Source organism: Anser anser, assembly GCF_964211835.1.
Source record: "Anser anser genome assembly, chromosome: 8".
In the NCBI taxonomy this organism is placed as follows: Eukaryota; Metazoa; Chordata; class Aves; order Anseriformes; family Anatidae; genus Anser; species Anser anser.
This window is the reverse complement of record NC_139728.1, coordinates 27,180,713-27,200,619: the sequence shown is the minus strand read 5'-3', so window position 1 is coordinate 27,200,619 and position 19,907 is coordinate 27,180,713. Positions and strand designations below refer to the sequence as shown.

General features: G+C 46.5%; 2 protein-coding genes across 3 annotated transcripts in view; one reads left to right on the top strand and one right to left on the bottom strand.

The window, feature by feature from the left end:
• Positions 1–12,435, top strand: part of USP24 (ubiquitin specific peptidase 24) — a 61,222-nt gene extending 48,787 nt beyond the window's left edge. For both annotated transcript variants that reach the window (XM_083846656.1, XM_083846655.1), the window contains 14 exons: positions 28–141; positions 901–997; positions 2,372–2,488; positions 3,079–3,171; positions 3,524–3,626; positions 4,495–4,616; positions 5,142–5,255; positions 5,481–5,546; positions 5,830–5,896; positions 7,475–7,553; positions 8,160–8,235; positions 9,296–9,382; positions 9,714–9,824; positions 9,990–12,435. In XM_083846656.1, coding sequence (XP_083702782.1) covers positions 28–141; positions 901–997; positions 2,372–2,488; positions 3,079–3,171; positions 3,524–3,626; positions 4,495–4,616; positions 5,142–5,255; positions 5,481–5,546; positions 5,830–5,896; positions 7,475–7,553; positions 8,160–8,235; positions 9,296–9,382; positions 9,714–9,824; positions 9,990–10,052 — 1,309 coding nt within the window. In that variant the 3' untranslated portion in view covers positions 10,053–12,435. The remainder of the gene's footprint in view (positions 1–27; positions 142–900; positions 998–2,371; positions 2,489–3,078; positions 3,172–3,523; positions 3,627–4,494; positions 4,617–5,141; positions 5,256–5,480; positions 5,547–5,829; positions 5,897–7,474; positions 7,554–8,159; positions 8,236–9,295; positions 9,383–9,713; positions 9,825–9,989) is intronic.
• Positions 12,436–14,769: 2,334 nt separating this feature from the next.
• Positions 14,770–19,339, bottom strand: PCSK9 (proprotein convertase subtilisin/kexin type 9). The gene is made up of 12 exons (XM_083846663.1): positions 18,897–19,339; positions 18,620–18,808; positions 18,319–18,442; positions 18,040–18,173; positions 17,705–17,846; positions 17,428–17,624; positions 17,158–17,341; positions 16,628–16,798; positions 16,400–16,548; positions 16,154–16,319; positions 15,878–16,059; positions 14,770–15,766 (listed from the first exon to the last, which is right to left on the bottom strand). Exons 1-12 carry the CDS (start codon positions 19,059–19,061, stop codon positions 15,599–15,601), a joined length of 1,971 nt encoding a protein of 656 aa, XP_083702789.1. The 5' UTR covers positions 19,062–19,339; the 3' UTR covers positions 14,770–15,598.
• Between the last annotated feature and the right edge of the window lie 568 nt (positions 19,340–19,907).

Genomic DNA, 19,907 nt, shown 5'->3' with positions numbered 1-19,907 from the left:
GTTTTGTTCCTCCCTTTTTTTTTAAAGGGCTGATACGGAAGAGTGGATTGCAACCATAGATGCACTGCTCTCCAAAAGCATTGATGCATGTCAGTGGTTAGTTGAATATTTCGTTGGGCCAGAGGGACGAGAGCTTGTAAAGTAAGTACTGGTAATTCAGACTTTTGTGTGGTGTTTTGTGTCTTCTGTATGGATGAAGCTTCATAATAACATGATCTGGCCTACACTGGTGCATTGCCAAGGAGTTGACTATGCGCATTCTTTAAACAGGCACTCTAAATTATCGCTTAGGTTTTTACTTCTAGTATTTTCCTATGTACAGCTTTTTCAGTGATTCTGAAAATCTAATAAAATGGTGCAGTGTATGTGAAGGATGCAGGTGTTTAATTCAGAGGAGTGCCTTGGAGTGTGTTTGTCTAGTCACTCCTGCAAATAGAGGGAAAGGAGAATGTGGTGAATTGGGGTAAGATAAGTTAAATACGTATCTGACATATCACAGAAACTACAACATTTTTCTCACCACCAAGATCAGCTAATAGGTGTTTTCAAAACTCCTGTGTCAAACTCTTGGAAAACTGATAAAAGAGAGGGATGTGTCAATCTAAAGAAAAGTATCTCTGAAGTTTCACTGAAAGACAGGATCATATGGTACCTCTTAGAAATGGTACCTCTTAGTTTCAGATTTTTTGTTCTTTGAAAGTAATTATATAGTAGTAGTATAGGTTTTAGTTGTGACAAACGGGAATGTAGGAAGATAAGTTAAAGCTTATCCACAGAAGTATGATCCAAGAGTATTTGAACTGTTATCCTTTTTAAATGATAAATACCATGCTTAACCATAGCAATTGTGTGTACACGTTGATTCCAGTTCTCTTTGCAGCTTCACCTTTTATCTTCCAGAACTTTCCTCCTGGAATGCAGTGTGAGAGAGGTGCGAGTTGCTGTAGCCACTGTTCTTGAAAAAACCCTCGACAGTGCCTTGATTTATCAAGAGAAGGTTAGTGACACCTCCCCACCAATGATGCTGTTGATTGTCGCTACCTCAGCTCTTGCTTCCAATTGAAGGCAATGTTACATGATTTTGTAAATGACAAGGTGGAAGGCTCACACACTTTACAGGCTTGTAGCTCTTTCTTGAATAAATTAATTCTTGTTTCTCCCTACCCTGTAAGGTAATATGCTGCTGTAATTCTTAGAATTTAAGTTTGAAGGTGTAAACAATTCCTGCCTCACTTCAGCTTGTTTTATAAACTGACATCACGTTCTTTTTGAAAGTTTGGAAACTGTTTTCGTGAAATTTATTCTTTTTCTGTAACTGAGAGATCCTAGAAATCAGCTTTAATTTTTAACTTCTTCCTCACTCAGAAGCCCATAGCAGTAGTAACTGGGCATCTTGTTCCAAGGAGAGATTAGGACTATGGTTATTATTCAAAGGTTTAATTTTCTATTACAAAATCTTGGCAAGTAAGCTTGGGAAGTGTAGCATTGTTCTGTTTGGCTCGTTGTAGGAAAACCCAGCAGGAAACATGTGAAAAGGGGTCGCTTGTAAAAATGCTTGAGATTCATCTGTTGCCCTTGGGAGACCTGACCGTTTGTATAAAGAACGCAAAGAAATATGGTAGATGACAGAAAACATTACTGACTGAGGTCTCAGTGGGGGCTTTTGAGTGTCAAGTCTTGTTTAGTCTGAAGTAATTTTCTTGCATCAGATTTTAGGCACTGCTGTTGTATAGGCTGCAATAAAATTTTCCTTATTTAGAGCTTTAGGGAAAGATTGCTATGAAGTCCTCCAAGTTGAGTAGGATAGTAGGGAGATGAACACTTACAGTATAGCTTGAGAGCTTTTCGTTACTTCCTCTTGGCTGTTAGTTGCTATCTGTTAACTAAGATGTAATAATATCCTAATGCCTTTCATGTGCTTTGATGTAAAGTAAACACTAAAATTGCTTTCTGCATACGTGAATGTGGTGCTATGTTAGCCTGAGATTCTGAGTTATGATTTACTTCTAATCCGGTTTATTTTATATTACTATAATGACAGGAACATTTAAACATCAGTTACCACTTGACTGATGAGTAATTTGAATCGCTTTAAGAATATTGCAAACTTATGTAACTGCTGAGTTCCACTTCTTTAAGCAAGTTATCTGCATGCTAATGCTTTCCTTACTTTCCTGTTTAATATATGCACGTTAACTCAGAGTTAAAAATGGTAAGGTTGCAGTCCTATGTTAACTATTAATATTAATCACAGCAAGCATATTTGATGATACCTACGGTTTTGTTAATCAAACCCAAAATTTAAAATGTAGGAATTCTTGTATTTTAAGCAGGAGACAAACATTTGAATTCAAGTTAATTGTTTTCACAGTTAAAAAGTCTACATCAGTTACTGGAGGTGCTACTTGCTCTACTGGATAAAGATGTTCCTGAAAACTGCAAAAACTGTGCTCAGTACTTTTTGCTATTCAACAATTTTGTGCAGAAGGTAAGCAACCATTTATATTTTTTTCATGTTACTTTAATTTTAAAGAACTGTAGTAAAACAGCTAGTCATCCATCTTCGTAGAAGTTTTCAACAGCACAGTGGAATTCCTCCAGAAGAGTATTTGATTTTCGTTTCAGGGTTGCTTTTTTCTCTTCTTAATAAGTGTCTTTGAACACTGATTTAGGATAAAATCATCCAAAAATATACAAGCAGTGTATACTTATTGAAGATGTCCAGATTCTGAATGTTGGGGTTTTTTTTTCTTGGTGATTTTTTCGTTGTTTGGGTTTTGTCTCCTCTAAAACATATTAATGGTCTGGGATAGTTTTTGTCAGATAGGAAGCAGAATGAATGACTGAACTGTGCTGTTTACCCCAGTATGAGTTCTCTCTATCTTCCTATTCTTTTTTTCTTTTATATGACAGTTATTTTGCATGTGGCAATTCTGGTCTAGTTTATATAATGTGCTGTATATAATGAGACACCTTTTTAAGGGAAGGTGCAGTGTTTAGCACTGTTTTTCTTTTGTGCCTTACAGCACTAGTTCTTCACCTGGATAGGAATGTAACTTTTTATTATTGTCTAAACAGCAGGGCATAAGAGCTAGCAGTCTTCTTCTCAGACACTCTGCTTTGAGGCACATGATCAACTTTCTCCTTGGTCCTAATCGTCAGAGTAATCAGGTAAAGCTTATGTAGTCATTCAGGGTTTAAGATGCTTACATTATGGGCAAATACTTTTCATGTGATAAAATAGACTCTTCCGTGGATTATTCTGCAAACTTCATGCAAGTCTTAAAGACTGCGTGTGTGCGTAGTAGTTAACATAGAAAACATAGTAGTTAATGTGGAGAAATGGACAGAAGTGAGTGTCATTCTTGGGATAATAAAATTTTCAATGCATTCAAAGTCTTGAAACACAGAGGTGGGCTGTTAAGGACGTTGCTTTGTTTTGACTTAACAGGAGTTGACTAAATCAATCAATTGAAACTTGATTAAATGAAACTTAATTAAATCTCTCCTTTGGCTCAAACAGAACCGCAGATGGAGTTCAGCACAAGCACGTGAGTTTGGATATCTTCACAACACTGTGGCGCTACTTGTTTTGCACTCTGACGTCTCCTCACAAAGAAATGTTGGTAAGAATTGCATTTTTACCTTCTGTGACATTTCACTTTGGTTACTTTAAATGGGAGTAACTTAGGCATCAGTGAGGAAAAATAAAATCACTTCGAATTTAAGACACTGGTTTGCAGGTACCTTTGATTACTCTTTATTTTTCTGTACAAGTACTGAGAGGCTGTAGCAAACAGCGTTTACAGGCATTGGGTGGGGAAAAAAATCTTGAGATGAACATTATTATGCCCTTCCCTCCAACACACACAGCCCCATTTGCCTAAAAGGTCTTTCTTCATGTGGATGAATCAACTCGTCTGGGGAAGACTTGCAGCCTGCCAGGCTGTACTTTGCCTGCATTTGTTATGTCTTTTGCTAGTCTTAAGGGGAATATCTGGACCAAGCTACTGAATAATAAGAAATAGAATGCTCTCCTGGATATTTCGTACAAGAGACAGATATCTAAATAAGCATAATAAAGAAATGAGTTCAGATCTTCAGTGCCCTGAAGGAAGCATTTGAAGTTTTCTTTTTGAAAGAATAATTTGATGTCTGTCAAAGGTTAAAAGTTTCTGGAGTTGGGGGCAGTCAAAAACTGTAAAGTAACAGGAGAATGATAAACATTTTGAATGTGCAACAATGGGAATGAAATTAAGACTCAAAGTCCTGATAGTAAATATGAACGTCCTGCTTTTGCTTTTTTGTGGTTATCTCCCGATGTTGTCACTAATGTAAATGGCATGTCAGTACAGAAGTCTGGAGTGGTACCATACAGGCTAGTTGAGGTGACCATCATTAGACATGACAGGATGCCAGATGAGCAGAAGTGTCTTCAAGGTGTATAGAACAGTCTGATTTATTGCTGGATTGTTTTTCTATTTGCTGTTACAGCTCCTGGTCTCTTTAAGCAGCGTCCACCTCTAAGCATAACTACTTCAGGTCCACTTTTGACGCTCCATGGAGAAGTGGAAGCCTTGTTATTCGTGTCTGAAGGAAAACCTTACTTAATGGAGGTATCTGTTATAAATTCTACCCTGCTTGAACCTAAAGGCTTGTCTGCCATTAGTTCTTTGAAGTATCTTTATGTGAAAAGCACTAAATGTTAAAAAGCAGTCAGCTGGGAGTATGTGGGTTTTACCTTGACCCTAAAGAAGAAAGCACCTTTGGTTTCTGTTTCTTCTTGACACCTTACTCTAGTAAATCCCTAAGCTTTAAGGTCTAGTATGAGTGTTTACAAAGTTAGCAAAGAACATATTTTACAAGTGTCTATGCAGTCAGTTACCATATGTTAGTTGGAGGTGCTAACTTGGATCGCTGTGACTTAATGGGTCATGCTTGACTCAGACCCTTAGAGGTGGGGAGCAGGAGCTGAGTGGAGTGCTGTGCGTGAAGAGGTTCAGCTCACTGGGCCATGCAGGTGCTGGGAAGAAAAGAAAAAGCAACCATTTCTGGAAAAACCTAACATTCTGTTAGAAACATGATCCATCTCTTGAAAATAATTGTATGGCTGTGTCTGAAATTGTTTATCTTTTTGTTAGGTGATGTATGCGTTACGAGAGCTAACTGGATCCCTGTCAGTTGTCATTGAGATGGTGGTGTACTGCTGCTTTTGTAATGAGCACTTCTCCTTTACTGTGCTACACTTCATCAAGGTAGAGATGATAGAGATTGTTTCTTCTAGGCTTTGGTCATACTGTGTCTTAGGTGTTAAAATGGTGCTAGGATCTGCAGAACAGTACAAATCACTGGATTTGAGAGGTGTTTTTTTTGTGGTTGTTTAACTTCTGCTGTTTAAAGTAACTAATTTTCAGAAAGTCTGGTAATTCTGTCGTCCACACGTTTTACTATCTAAGTAATTTTATATTTCTTACTTGCAGACTCAGCTGGAAACTGCTCCACCTCATGAATTGAAAAATATATTCCAGTTACTCCATGAGATACTGGTAGGTGAATGGTAAAGACTTGCACATTTAAGTACAGGACCTAATTTTTATCGATGTATTATGGAAAAAAAACAGGACTGCATTGATAATTTTAACATCCAGGTATCTTTGATCCTTCAGTTTGAGGTCTTTATTACTTTTTAAATTGCTCTCTTGATAATCTGGTGTTATATGAAACTTCATAAGTCTCCTGTTTTTCATGTTGAGGTGATTAAAAGCATTTCATAGTATAGATTCTCAGGTATCAAGCATAACTCCTATTGACCTTTCTCTTTCTTGCCAGGTTATTGAAGACCCCTTACAAGTAGAACGCATCAAATTTGCTTTTGAAACAGAAAATGGATTAATAGGCAAGTAAGCCAGTGTGTGAATGTTACTGTCTCTCCTACTGACCTGTATGTTGATAATTCATACTGATTGGTTACTTATTAAAAGCGTTGCATCTCCATTTGACCTTACTGAAGCAAAGTTACCAAAGCATTTAAAAGTGATAAAGAAGGCCCAGAATGATGAGAGCTTATTTCATGTGAATCAGAAGAGGCTTTGTGTGTAACAAATGTAGATTAGCCACACAGAGCTCAAAGAGCTCATGTAATCAACGAGTGCAGCTTGGGTATCTCTTTCATAGCTGTCTGGATGAGGAGCTGCTTCAGACTGTGGCTTTTACCTTAATTTATTTTGGATTCTGGTTTAGTGAGAAACGATACCTAGCTTTTTTTCTCTTACGCTTCAGTGCTCTTCTGTTTACTCATTTCCATGTATGACTGATAGAAGAGAGGGTAACATGAAGTAGTGTCAGGGATTAAGTGGTTATCTTTTTTTCTAAGTGGTCCCACTTGAACTGATCCTATTCTGTAATTTGGGCAATATGTGACCTTTTGTTCTTCCTCTGCAGAGGAGAGATGCAATTATTCAATTAGGTTATGTTGAAGGCTTATTGTGTTTTGGTATTAAATCATACATATTTTACAAGAACTGCTGTGAGTTTGGGGAGTGAATGTTGTAGTTTTACCTTGGAGTCTCCTAGCAACAGCACTGAACAGCTTCCAGTTTCACTGCACGTGGCCCAAGACCTATCAGTCACACTGACTGGTCTTACTCCAAGGAAAGAAACCAGCAGATAGTTTTCTGTGGCCCTCAAGGGTGTTTGTGCTTAATTTGCAGTATGTCAGTACTGAGATGTTAATTATCTGCTGTGCTTTGAGGGTAAAACATGGCAATTTGCAGGTCCCTGGCAATTGTTTGCCTTCTTTAGAGGTTTCACTGCAGTATCCTTTGATGTGGAATGAAATGGACAGAGCAACTTCTGAGTTCTGAGTGGGAAATCTGGTTGTGGCAGCTCCATGGAAATCTGCTTCTGAGCCAAAGAATTTTGTTACATGGGAATTCATTGTATAGAAAAATTCCTGACTAGGAACACTGTTGTTTTGCCTGGATCTCCCATAGAAGAGTCTCATGACTGAATTTTGCTATGCTTGTTTGTGTGAAGAAGCTCCAAACATTCTTCTAGCTTAGCAAGTTTTGATCCAGGAGAAGCTGGTGGTCTGATCTGTTTATAGTGGTTTTGAACGGTTTGTTTTGGTTTTTTTCAACTTCAGATACATGTAACCATAGCAATTATCTAACATAGAATGGATTATAGGGGAGGAAAACTGCATTAGGAGAGGGCTATTTAAAATTCAGGTACCATGTTTGAAAGAATTAATGCATTTTCACTTTGATCTATTTTTAATCCAATAGAGTTCCAGAAATAGTCAAAACTGCCAGCAGTACAGTAGTGCGTTTAACACATACTCATGCTAACATCTGTAAAAATAACTTTCCCCACCTAAGCTAAAATGTTAGCTTCGTCTTCATTATGTTTTCAGCCTGGTTAGTACACAGAAATCTGATTTTTATTTTTTTAATCCACTTGTTTCTCCTTACAGCCTTGATGCACCACAGCAACCATGTGGACAGCAGTCGGTGTTACCAGTGTGTCAAGTTCCTCGTTACTTTGGCTCAGAAGTGAGTACTAAGGTTTTCAGAGTTTAACTTCGATCCCTACCTTAGAGCCCTCTGTTACTATTTAGGCTGCTGCTTTTTCCACTTTTGATCAGCTTTAGCTTCTGTTATTGTGATGAAAGTGGTGCTCAGAGGTCTTGATATTGTGTGCCTCAGTGTGAAGTGAAATCTGTACCAAGTAGTATCTGAAATGGATTTCTTATATAAAATCAATAATTGCTGTTTTTAAAGGCAGTGGTCAGCTACATTTCATGGAGTAGATGCCTAGTACTAAGACCAAGATAAATATAAGAGAACTGTCCCAGCTTTCTTGAAATACTGTGACTGTTAAATTCTGTTTGGTTGGAACTTGGCACATGTGTTGCTAAAGCATAGTTCTGCAATAAGTATATCTGTGTAGTAGACTACTTTGAGTAAACTTTACTAAACATTATTGTTCTTGCTAGTCTGGTTAATAACAGAGCTATTTAGTTTAAGTCATCATTTGCAATGATAACAGTGCATGCAGAAGACAGCAGCATAAAGAAAGAGAAGCCTTTAGATTATTCTTTTTTTAACTTTGCCAGAATAGTTTGTCCAGTAATAATGAATATAATTTCAACGTCCTAGGTGCCCTACCGCAAAAGATTATTTCAAGGAGAATTCCCACCACTGGAGCTGGGCTGTGCAGTGGCTACAGAAAAAGGTAGTTTGTCTAACTTCACAGGAAAATTGACACCTTATTCACAATGAGAATTATGAAACCTCCATTCTCTCTACTGCTCCTTGAGAGGAGGCTTAAGACAAAAAAACAAGCTACTTTATTTTTAACAAGGACAGTTTGAATGAAGTTTAATCTGGTGCATTCGAGAACTTTAGTAAGCCACCAAGTGTTTCAGTAAATATAACCAAATGTAAATAGTTATAATGATTACCTTTCCTTTGCACATGGGAAACTTTCAGTGTCACTGTATTCATGTTAGAAGGTTACACTGCTTTTTGCTTATGTGTTGGTGCAAGGGAGCACCTTGCAAGGTGAATTTCTTATGGAATCTTCACAGCTTTGCACAAAACACAGCTGTTGACACACAGCTTTTTCTTCCCACATACGTATTTTTTGGTTCTTCCCTCTAAACTTAGCGTAGGCTGGCCAATACATCCCTTAATAAATATCCAAGAACACTTATAAAACCTAAAGCTCAGCAGAAGCAGCCCAGGTCTGCTGACAGGCAGGGCCATGCTTGTTCTCTCTATGCTTGTCTGAGAAATCATTTCAGATCTAGGCTGTCTTTCTGTCCTGACAGCTGCTGCCAGGCAATAAGATACAGGATGCATAAACTAGCACTGTACTGAATACTGGAAGCAGCGTTATTGGGATTCTTGCAGTGCAGCTGGCACTTGTTGTCATTCTTCTCTTGAAATACAGTAAGCTGACAGGTGTGGATAGCCCTGCTGTACCTGTTTTTACTTTGTACTAGCTCATATACAGCCTTGTTGAAAAATTGAATCTACCACTCTTCAGCTGGCATCCAGTAACTTGTACAGGTGCCAAAAAGGGAGCTGCTTACTAGGTTTTAGCTGAAGGGCAGTAGTTTCTGAAACTACATCCCAAAATGCCTGCCTGTCAATGCCAAAGATCTCCAGCTTTTGCCAAATGATTCAGGAGGCTTGTTCAAGACTTCTAGTTTGCCTACCAGCACAAGTGGATGAGGTTTTACACGTGTAAAACTCATATGTTTTTGTGGCTTTCTTGGCTTTTTATGCAGATGTCTGAACATTACTGGGCTCCACAGAGTAACGTATCCAATGAAACATCAACTGCAAAAACCTTCCAGCGTACTATTTCAGCACAGGTAAGTGTGTCAGTGCTGGGAGGTGGTGTTACACTTGTGGGTATTTTCTCCTCTCACTTTTCAGTTAGTGGCTTTCTTTGTGGCAACTTTACTATATTCCAGTGCACTTAATGCCATTCTTCCCTTACAAGCCTAGATCCTGTGTTTTTTCTCTGTAAAAACTAACCTTTAAAGGCTATTAGTCAATACCATACAATTACCTGTGGTGAATCGGTTATCTCACTACAGCAGCTATATTGCTTTAGAATAAGCTTGGGGAAAAAAAAGTGATTGTGAAATAAAGGTATCAGCAGGGCTTCTGACACTGAATGCTGAACTGTTTCCAAATCAGGACACGCTGGCCTATGCCACAGCCTTGCTGAATGAGAAGGATCAGTCTGGAAGCAGTAACGGGTCAGAAAGTAGTCCAGCTAATGAGAACGGAGACAGACATCTACAGCAGGTAACTATAAAATAAGGGCATATTTATCTTCTGGTGCCTTCTGTTAGACAACTTGTGCCTGGGGTTTAGGTCAGGACCATTGCTGAATGTAGACACAATAATTGTGTGCCGTACAAAAAATAATGTACCGTATCTTTCTCCCCCACCCCTTGTGTGTATTGGAAGGGCTCAGAGTCTCCTATGATGATTGGTGAGTCTAAAAGTGACCTTGATGATGTTGACCCGTAAAGGATACCAATGAACACGAGAGCAGATCAACTCAAACATTTAATGCCTGGTACCTATTGAAACTGGAGTCCCATTGCTTAAGCCATTAGAAAAGTCTGGAAGAGAAATGGCTTTACAGGATCGGTGGCAACGCTGGAGGAGGAGGCTGTTTCCCTGAAAGCTAAAAGCATTTTTAGCCACGAAGGCTTCAGATTGATAAACGCTCTAGAAAACTGCATCTTCACCTGCAGTAGCTTATGACAGTCCAGACACCGAAAACAGTTTGTCAAGAAGATTTTATCAAATACACAAACGCTAGTGGTTGAATTTTTATGTGAACATTAAATGAGTGAATGTAAAACTGTTGCTTTTCTGTGATGCTGCAAAAAAAAAATCTTTTGGTTTTTATACAGAGAAAAACCAGACTGCCCTTATGTATGGAGGGCAAATTTTTAATCTTTCTGATAATATTGAATAGGAATATTCAAATTTCTGTAAAGATGTGTGATGACTTACATTTCATTGTAAAATATTAGTTAAAGAATCGGTTTACGTAAGGACTTCTGTATTTAATATGTCTCCTTGCTCATTTATAAAGCTCTTTATTAGAAGGATCAGTAAGATTGCTCTGCGAGGAGAGTGACTCCTTACAGAAAGGTTTGGTCAATGAGCTCTGGAATGGGTTGTCTCTTTGGTACCCTTCCTAAAACCACAGACACCTGGGAAGGGCAATAAAAGAAAAGCTTTTGTTCTCTAGGTATGCAAGTGTTTATTAAAGGATATTGGTGGATTTAACAAAAAAAGTTAATGAGTAGTTTTAAAAGAAAAGCACTTTAAAATGGAATTCTGTTGCAGTTTTACTCATTAAATTTTTTACCTTTTGGAGACATATTGAATCAAATGTAGTCTCAATCATGTGATCTGCAATCACTTGCTTATGCTTTGAAATTACTGAGAAAGTTGGTATTGGTTGTATATGATAATTCCTTGCGTGAGGTGGGGACACTGTTGTGCAGATTTTATAGCAATTTTAACACGGGGAAAGAATGATTTGGCTTTGTTTGTATTTTCACTTGACCAGGCAACATTTGAAATATCACGGCTCTTTTGATTTGCTCATAAACAACTGGAAACCAGTTGGGATAACTTGAGCACAGCTTTGTTTTCCATGTCAAATTTAGTTCAGTGACTTCTGGTTCTGGATGCTAGCTTCTTTTGTGCCAACTAACTTCATATTTTGTACATTTTACGTTTGTCACATTTTCTGCACTGCTTTTTGCCTTTATTTATAGATTCTGCCTTACTTTAAAAATTATGTAAACAAACATGCACAGAAATGGGGGGCATCTTAAGGAGTGCCTGGGTACCTCCAGAATAGACAAATTTGCCAAGTTAAAGGCACAACCAGCCAAAAAGTGCCTTTTTTCTTTCTACGTGCTGCTGCTGAACCACGAGGCAGCAGCCAGCTTTTCACTGTTGTGCACTAATATTGAAATTAACCAGTCATTTCACTGTTGGAAGTAAACATCCGATATGATTTCAGCTGTACAGCTTTATAACTTATTGCGGGTTAAGAGAACTGTTGTCATAAATTGCAAAGAAGCAAGGGTGGCATTGTAGTGAATCTCTCGCTTTCTTTTCCAAACAATGTCTTCATAGACACATGGCAGAGTTAGCATTTTATAAATGTTTCTGATAATGTGCTGGGACATTTTAAATGTGATGTTTTAAATTAATTTTGAATGAATCATTTCTTACAGATACCCCTTCTTCCTTCCCCCACCCTTAATACTTTGTAATGGGTCATAAAACATCACGAGTAGTCAGTACACAGCGGTGATGGTGATGGAAGAAGCTGGTACCCTTCCTATGGGTTGGCACCACTTGTCACTTCAGGTTCCTGTTATTTCCTATGGAAACAACATCCTCGATTACTGCAGGCCCAGAGAAGCAGTGCTAGGAGAACAACATCAGGATGGCTCATCACCACTGTATACTTGAAACCAATACAAACTTTTTCATGGTTCTGCTCATGCTTGTACAAAGTCGATGGTTATAATTTGCAATAAGATGATACTTGGTCAATTCTTTTGGTTTCCAGCTGCTGTCATTTGAACCTGCTGAAGATTATTTTTTGGAAAATAGAGTTCAACAAAACTAGTTTTTGTGTAAATTGTGATGCATTTCTATGTTGTAATTTTTACTGCCAATCTTTTTGGATGAAAATGTTTTTATACAGCTTACACAATGTTCAGTGAGGAGCAGCCGCAGCCTGCCTGTGAGCAGTCGGGGAGATACTGTCTGATTAATACATAGACATTTGGCACTGGAAAAATTAGGCAGTCTTGATGAACAGTCTTGGGATTCCTGGTCAATGGAATAAAGTTATTCCTTTCACAGAAAACTAGTGTAATCTTTAGACTGCACGTACACTACACCACTGTCTTGTTGATCCTCTTATCTCGGACCTTCTTAAGCTGCTCCTCCCGATAAGGAGCTCTGAGGGGTTACCCCGCTTACTGTTTCGGCGCCTGCCCAGAGGAAAGCAAAGCAGCTGCGTGGTCTCCAGTGCTGCGCTGCTGCACAGCCTTATGCTACGGCATGTTCTGATGCGCCGTCAGATTTGTTACCGTGTGTGATTTCTTCTCCTGACATTCTTAGCAGAAAGACTTACCCTGGCTGCGCTTGCAGTCAGGGATTAGACCAGCTTTTGTGTGTCAGATAGCAAGATTAGCAGGAGAGCTGGGCTCGCAGTAGTACTGCCTTGTCTGTTGGCAGAGCTGCTGTGCTGGTATCCCTCGGTCACCTTTCTCCCTCCCTTTGTGAGCAGAACTAGAGGCTGCAGCCCCAGCTCTGCCCTCCTGGCAGCTGCCTTTGTCCTCCAGCCTAAGCACAAGGGCTTGTATTTGAAGCATCCCCCAGCTTGTAATCTTCCCCGGCAGTGCCTGTCCTGGGAGCAGGGGCTGGGGCTTGCAAGCAACATGTGCCGCTGCTCCTGCTGGCGGGACTGCCCACAGCTTGCTGGGGATCCATGTTGCTTTCTCCTGCATGACAGGAGAAGAAAAGTGCTGGTATGTTTTAACAGAGCTCCATCCTGGAGCAGAAGGTGGCCTTTGCATGCTACCAGCTGCTAACCACAGCACCGGCTGTTATGGGGGCTGAGGAAGGGGCACTGGGAGGCACAGCCCACACAAGGTCCTCTAACCCCAGTACATGAATGTTCTGTGCTGGTCATGAGAGGTAGGCCAGGACCTGAGAGCTGTCACTGGGAGAGCATCAGGACAGCAAGCAGCGCAAATTTTGGGGGTAAGTCATGGCCACGGGTAAACGCAGTGAGGTGCATCTGTGTTCTGGAGTGCCCTTTCCTAGCACCTTCCTTTGTGGTCCGTTGCTTTCCCCTCCATAAAAAGCATTTTCAGGCCTCTGGCCTTGTGTGAGCAGTGAAGGGGAAAGGCTGCCTGCTTATCCCTCTGCAGGAGCTCAGGATCCTTCAGCTTTGCTTTGCTTTTTTAAAGCTCGATCTCCAGAACAAATAAGAACAATCTTTCTGCTTACCCACACACGGGGGGGTCCTCAGCAAGAGCTAATCTTGTTCGATATTGCTTCTCTTCACTGGGTTTACGTGAGCAGACTTGACCTGAGCCGTGAAAGCTGCATCTGGCATACAGCTGTGTGAGCATCCTCACCCCCTGCGGGGAGCAGGACCTGCCCTCCTGGGGAAGCCAGCAGTGGTGAAGAAGCTGATGTGTGTTTTTAAGTGGCTCGTACCTCTCATCTGAGCAGTGCAGGCTCTGTCAGAGCTCCTCTTAGGCTAACAGCCCTCTCTTTTTGTCCCCCTGCGTGAAAGTGAGGCTAGAGCTGATAAAATTACGGGTTGTAATTATATACACGTGTTGCGTAATTGCATGTTTACATGAGGTATCTTTGCCATCTTTAGGTAAAGAGTTAGAAGGTGTTTAAGCCTTTCAAAGCGGTGCTTCCTGCCGGGCCTCTGCCTGCTATGGCCTATTAAAGCTGGAGTAACGGCTCCTCTCTGTAAGGGGCCTCTTAACGGGGGAAAACACACCCAAAGCTTGACAGGTTAACCTCAGGCTTGTGCTGGCGAGCTCTATTTTTTCATCTTTCCTCAGGTAACGCCACACAAATTAGGTATTGAGGTAACAGGAGGCTGCTAATCACCCCAAACAGCGTGATGCTGCTTTGGTGGCTCCTGGCACTTCTGCCCACTGCTGTCCCTTTCCAAGCACCTACCCTTCACCTTCCCACCCGGGCTTCAGGCCTCACCCAGGGAAGCCCGGTGTTTATACCGGCAGCAGAAAGCTCAAGGGCACGTTCCCCGAAGCTGGGCGATGCTTTGTTTCCATAACTGGAGCCTCTTGTTCCACCGCTGTTTTGAAAACAAACTTGTGCAGTTCCTGCATCTGCACAGGACACCAACCGGCCCCTGGTTGCCGCAGCTCGGGCTAGCCAGGGGCAAGGCGAGGGTGTCTGTGCTGGCCTCGGAGGATGCCAGCCATCCTTTAGTGGATGTCCAGGGATGATCAAGCCCCAGGTGCTGTCTCACTAACGAAGCAGAGCTCGTTTGGGGGAGCAATGCAGGTGTCCAGGCACCCCTGTCCCACGGGATGGGTGCCGGCTCCCCGCCCAGGTGGGCAGCCCCGCGTCCCGCGGCCCCGTGGGGATGTACGTGAAGGCAGACCGTGGACTGTATCTACTAAGCACTGGTCTCTGAGTTTGATTTTTAGAAGACACTTTATAAATGTTTATTTATAAAACTCTGAATAAATATATAAGGTACAAAGGTAAAAACTGAAGTACTGTGAAGGATTTTCTTCTTTCATTTTTCTTTAAAAAAAAAAAAAATGCAGCCAGTTCTGTATGACTTGGGAAGCCCTGAAAGGGAAACCACTAAAGCAACACATAGCACCAGCGGGTCATCAACTCTGACTTCAACATCAACAAAAAGCCACACTAACAAAGCAGTAGCTGATTCTGTAGCAATGCAGATTAAAATCTAATTAAACAGACTTTTTAAACTAGAACCCTTACACTTGGCTAAAAAGTAAAGAGGTCTCCCAAATACCTGAGTACACAATTTTAAAACCACCCTAAATGGCTGGACGATGATTCACTGAGTGCAAAGCTGTGTTAGCTGAAACCTAAGGAGCAACCAGCCAGGAGAGAAAGGAGCAATCCTCACTTTTATATATATATATATATATATAAAGGTGGGGATTTTGTCATACGCTGTGTGACAACACAAACAAATAGCCTCAAGACAGCTTATACAGTCGGTATAGGTATAGGAATGTGTAGAAATGTGGCAGGGAAAGGGCGGCAGGGCTTTGGATGCATGGTGGCTGCTTGGAGAGCTGCCCCATGGCTTGTACCGGGAGGCTTGGCTGGGCCTCCACCGCCACACGGTTGTGCTCCTGTGGTGTTTCCTTCCTCCATACCCTGCACTAGCAGGAGCCTGTCCTGTCACCAAACAAGTGACAGGCTGGCGCCCGCAAGCGGCCAGGTATCGCAGCATGGCACAGCCGCCCTGGTGGCAGCTCGGCCTGTCCCTACTGCCGGCTCCGGCAGCAAATGGCGACGGCCGCGGCCGCCCAGCTGCCGGCGGCGCTCACCGCCACGCAGGTGTCGTCCACGGCATAGGACCCCAAGGTGCCGGGGCCCTGGGAGTAGGCATTGCAGCCCGTCAGCGTCCAGCCGTCGTCACAGGACACCGTCACCTAGCCGGGGAAGGATGTCACCCTCCGTGGGTCACCAACAGGGGGGCGTCTGCCCGTCCCCGATGGTCCCTGGGGCTTGGGGTGAGGTGGCCGGCGTGACACCCTCCCTACCTTCTCGGCAGAGCCCTGAGGCGCGTGCTCCTTCACCCGGCACTCCAGCGCGGCAGCAGGGCAGCAGGACGCGTGTGCCATCACCTCCGTTCCCCCGGCACAGCGGCCAGGCCCAGCCCCTGGCCCCGGCACAGGTCTGCTGCCATCACCCAGGGTGGCAGAGGGGGAGTGGAAGCTGCAGCCTGCCAAGGGCAGAGGGGATGTCAGAGGGGATGTCCCCGCTGAGACCCATGCCCACAGCCCCAAGGGTCTGTGAGCCGCGTTGTCGGGCCTTACCGGTCAGCACGTGGTCCTGCGGGGAGCAGCCAGCCCCCTCGGCCGCCTGCGAGCTGGCGTTGATCCGGCACTCAGCCTTGGGCCACGTGCAGCACCTGGCGATGGCATAGACGCCTTGGCCCCAGAAAGCGTTGTGGGCCACGCACTGCTTCCTCCCCTCCTTGTCCTGCGGCCGAGAGAGCACATAGCATCACCGGGGTGCACCCCACGGGCAGCGTTTTTGGGGTGCCACGCACCACACCTCACCTCCATGTGCTCGCCGAGCCGCCGGCCGCTGTGGGAGAAGCTGGAGCAGCTGAGCATCTCCTCGTCGCCGGCGCAGCGAGCCACGGCCGTGGCGTGCCGGGTGAGCCCCGAGCGTGCCGACCACACCGAGCGGCAGTACAGCTGCTCATCTGCAACGGGGCAGGCACCGTCAGCCCTTAGTGGCACCTGGAGCCATGCTCAGGCCCTGGGACACCTCGGGGTCTTTACCTGCACCCAGCCGGTTGGGGAGCCCCGCCACGCTGTTGGGCGTCTGGAGCCGCTGCTCCTCGGGGAACCACGCCGCGTTGATGGCGTTCTTGGTGGCGAAGTGCAGGAGGCGCTGCCGGAGCTCGGCGAGGCTCAGGCTGGGCTCGGCGCTGAGCAGCATGGCTGCGATGCCTGCAGGGAGCCGAGGGGCCGCGGTGAGAACCGGGGGGACATGCAGTGTGACTGCAGAGAGATGCTGGCACGCCGGGGTGGTACGAGCGTGGGCATGAGCACGGCGCTGCTGACCAACGGGGGTCAGGGCTGGGGCCCCCAGGGACCTGATGGGTGCCCAGCTGGGACCCAGAGAGGGGACAACAGGACCATGGGAGGTGACATGCGAGAAGAACTTGCTGCAGCCCACCATCTGCACACACGGGGCATCGGAGGTCCATGTGGGCCCCAGCACCCAAACGAGCCAAATACGCCAAAACCTTGGCTGGCAAATAAATGCCCCCAACCCAACTGGCCCACCCCCCCAGCGCCCCACTCGCCTGCCACGTGCGCGGCCGCCTGCGACGTGCCGCTCTGCGCCGTGAAGCACGTGCTGCAGTCGCTGGAGGCGCCGATGATGTCGTCCCCCGGGGCGAACAGGTCCACGCAGCGGCCGAAATTGGTGCCCAGGGTGCCGATGGAGGCGGGCTGGTCCTCGCTGTTGGTCGCCCCGACCGCGATGACCTGCCGGGGGGGTGACAGAGGGGGATGCAGGCTGGCAGCACATCCCCACGTGTCCACACGCCTCGGGGAACCCACCCAGCCCCTACCTCTGGCTCAGATGCTGGCGAGTACAGGCAGGCATCATCCTTGTAGTTACCGGCAGCTGCAACCATCACCACCCCCATCTGCACCAGCCGGCGGCAGCCGGCGTTCAGCGCGCGGCTGTAGGCACCGGCGAAGGGCAGCAGCACCACCAGCGGCGCGTAGGGCTGAGCCTCCAGCGTCGTCTTGATGAACTCCAGGCCTGGGGGACGGGACGAGGGACGGAACAATGACAGGACAGGCCTTCAGGTAGCGCTGTCCTGTCCCGGCCGGGGCACTCACCGCTGAGGGTCCCGCTGACGGTGCCCTTCCCCTGGCAGTTCAGCACGCGCAGGCTGTGGATGTTGGCACCCGTGGCCACGCCGGCGTCGCGCCCGCTCAGCACCCCGGCCGTGTGGGTCCCATGGCTGTCACACTTGCTGGCCTGGTGCAGGCAAGGTTTTACGCTCCAACCCATCGCCTCAGAGCGGGTTTGTAACACCCCAGTGCCCTCCCCAGCCCTCCCCTTGGGCTTTGCTTTTTCCCTTTGGCAATGACAGCTCGACACCGCAGTGCCTCAGTCCAGTGGGTGCCCGGGGACCTCGCCAGGCTGCAGCACGCAGCACCCGCAGGCTCACCTGCCTGTGGAAGCGGGTGCCGTCCTCCTCGGGGATGTTCTCAAAGTCGGTCACAAGCACCCTGCCCTCGATCTCCCGGTGGGTGCTCTGCACGCTGGTGTCCAGCAGGTAAATCTCCACCTGGTCGCCTTTATCTGCCACGGACGGGGTCAGGGGAAAAGGCAACAACCAGCACGGTCAGCCCGGGCCTTCTGGGATGCTCCCAAAATCGGGACGGGAGCAGACAGCTCAGCATCCTTCCCCAGAGCCCCACGGCCCTGCCCGTGCCCCAACACTTACTGGGAGGGCTGTAGGCACCCGAGCTGGGCTGCGGCGGCACGATCCTGCCCAGGTTCCAGGGGATGCTCTGCGCAAAGACGTAGGCGTCCTCCTCCACGTACTCCACGTGCGGCAGCTTCAGGGCCTGCGGGGAGGCACAGCACCCTCCCTCACCACCCGGCTTACGCCTTGAAGGCTTCATGAAGGTGGCAAAAGCCCGGGCAAAGCCGGGTCCTTCTGGAAAAGCTCCAGGGCTGGGGGTGGAGGTGGGTGCCCATTGCCTCAGCACCCACACACCCAGCAGATGGGTGCTGCTGCGTACCATGTCCAGGACGTCGCTGCTCATCTTCACCAGGAAGGCGGGCAGGAGGTGGAAGACGTGCAGCAGCTCGGTGAGGTAGCCGTGCCGTGCCGCCCGGGCCTGCAGCCTCCGCGCCGTGCCCCGCACCTCGGCCTCGCTGCTGCCCTCCCGCAGCACCACCACGTAGCGCCCGGGCAGCCGCCACGACGCCTGCGGGGACACAACAGCGCTCGGCGTCGGGAGGGTGAAGGGGACAGGGGACACACACGACCACCACCCCGACCACCCCGCTCCTCACCTTGGCAGCACGATGGAAGGCAGCGTGCCCCGACGGGGCGGCCCCGACGGCCGCCACCACCTCATCGGTGGCCCCGAGGGCCAGCACCAGCTCCTCCGCCAGCTCCTCCACCGCCACCGCCTTCGCCGCCAGCAGCAGCAGCACCAGCGGCAGCACCAGCACCATGGCCTCGACGGCCCCGACGGCTCCGACCCAGCCGGGAACCTCAGCACCGGGCAGCCCGGAGCCCCTCGGAGCCGGTGCCTCCCGCTGGGTGCGCGGTCGCTGCCGGTGCGACGGGGCGGGCGCGGTGAGGATCACGCCACCGCCAGCCCCATCGGGCCACCGGGGCGAGTTAACCAGTAACGGGGCCACAGCCCGCGGAGGGCAGCGACACGGCGGCGCTGGGGAGAGGCGCTGAGCCGGTAAATCCGTCAGGCTCAGCCCTTTTTAGCAGAGAAATCCCACCCCCCCCCCCCCCCCAGATCCCCCCGCTGCAGCAAGCCGAGCGCTGAGGCTGGAGGGCTGTGCGGGGAAGGGGCTGGCAGCTTTTATGTGCCTCTCGCTGGCGGAGGTCGGAGGTGGATGTCTGAGAAAGCTGCTAATCCTGTTTAGGCATTTTTTACAGAGCCGTCACAGCAGCACGCATATATATATATTTATGTGTGTGTGTAATATATATGCGTGTGTAATATATGTAATGTATATGCATGTGTGGGTAATATTAATATATGTGTGTGTGTGTGTGTCCTTCAGCACAGCCCTTCCCCGCCCCTGCATCATCAGTTTCCAAAAGATGGGTTTTTGTTTAAAAAAAAAAAAAATCACTTAGAAACAGCCAAAAAAAAAAAAAAAAAGTTGCAGGGGTCTGATCTTGGTTCCCAGGATGCAAAAGACACCCCAGAACCCCCCTCACTGGGGTCAGGCTCTGAGGAGCTGCAGGAACCCCGTGCACCAGCCGGGAATCGAACCCGGGTCGCAAGAATGGGAATCTTGCATGATACCACTACACCACTGGTGCTGCGGGGTCCG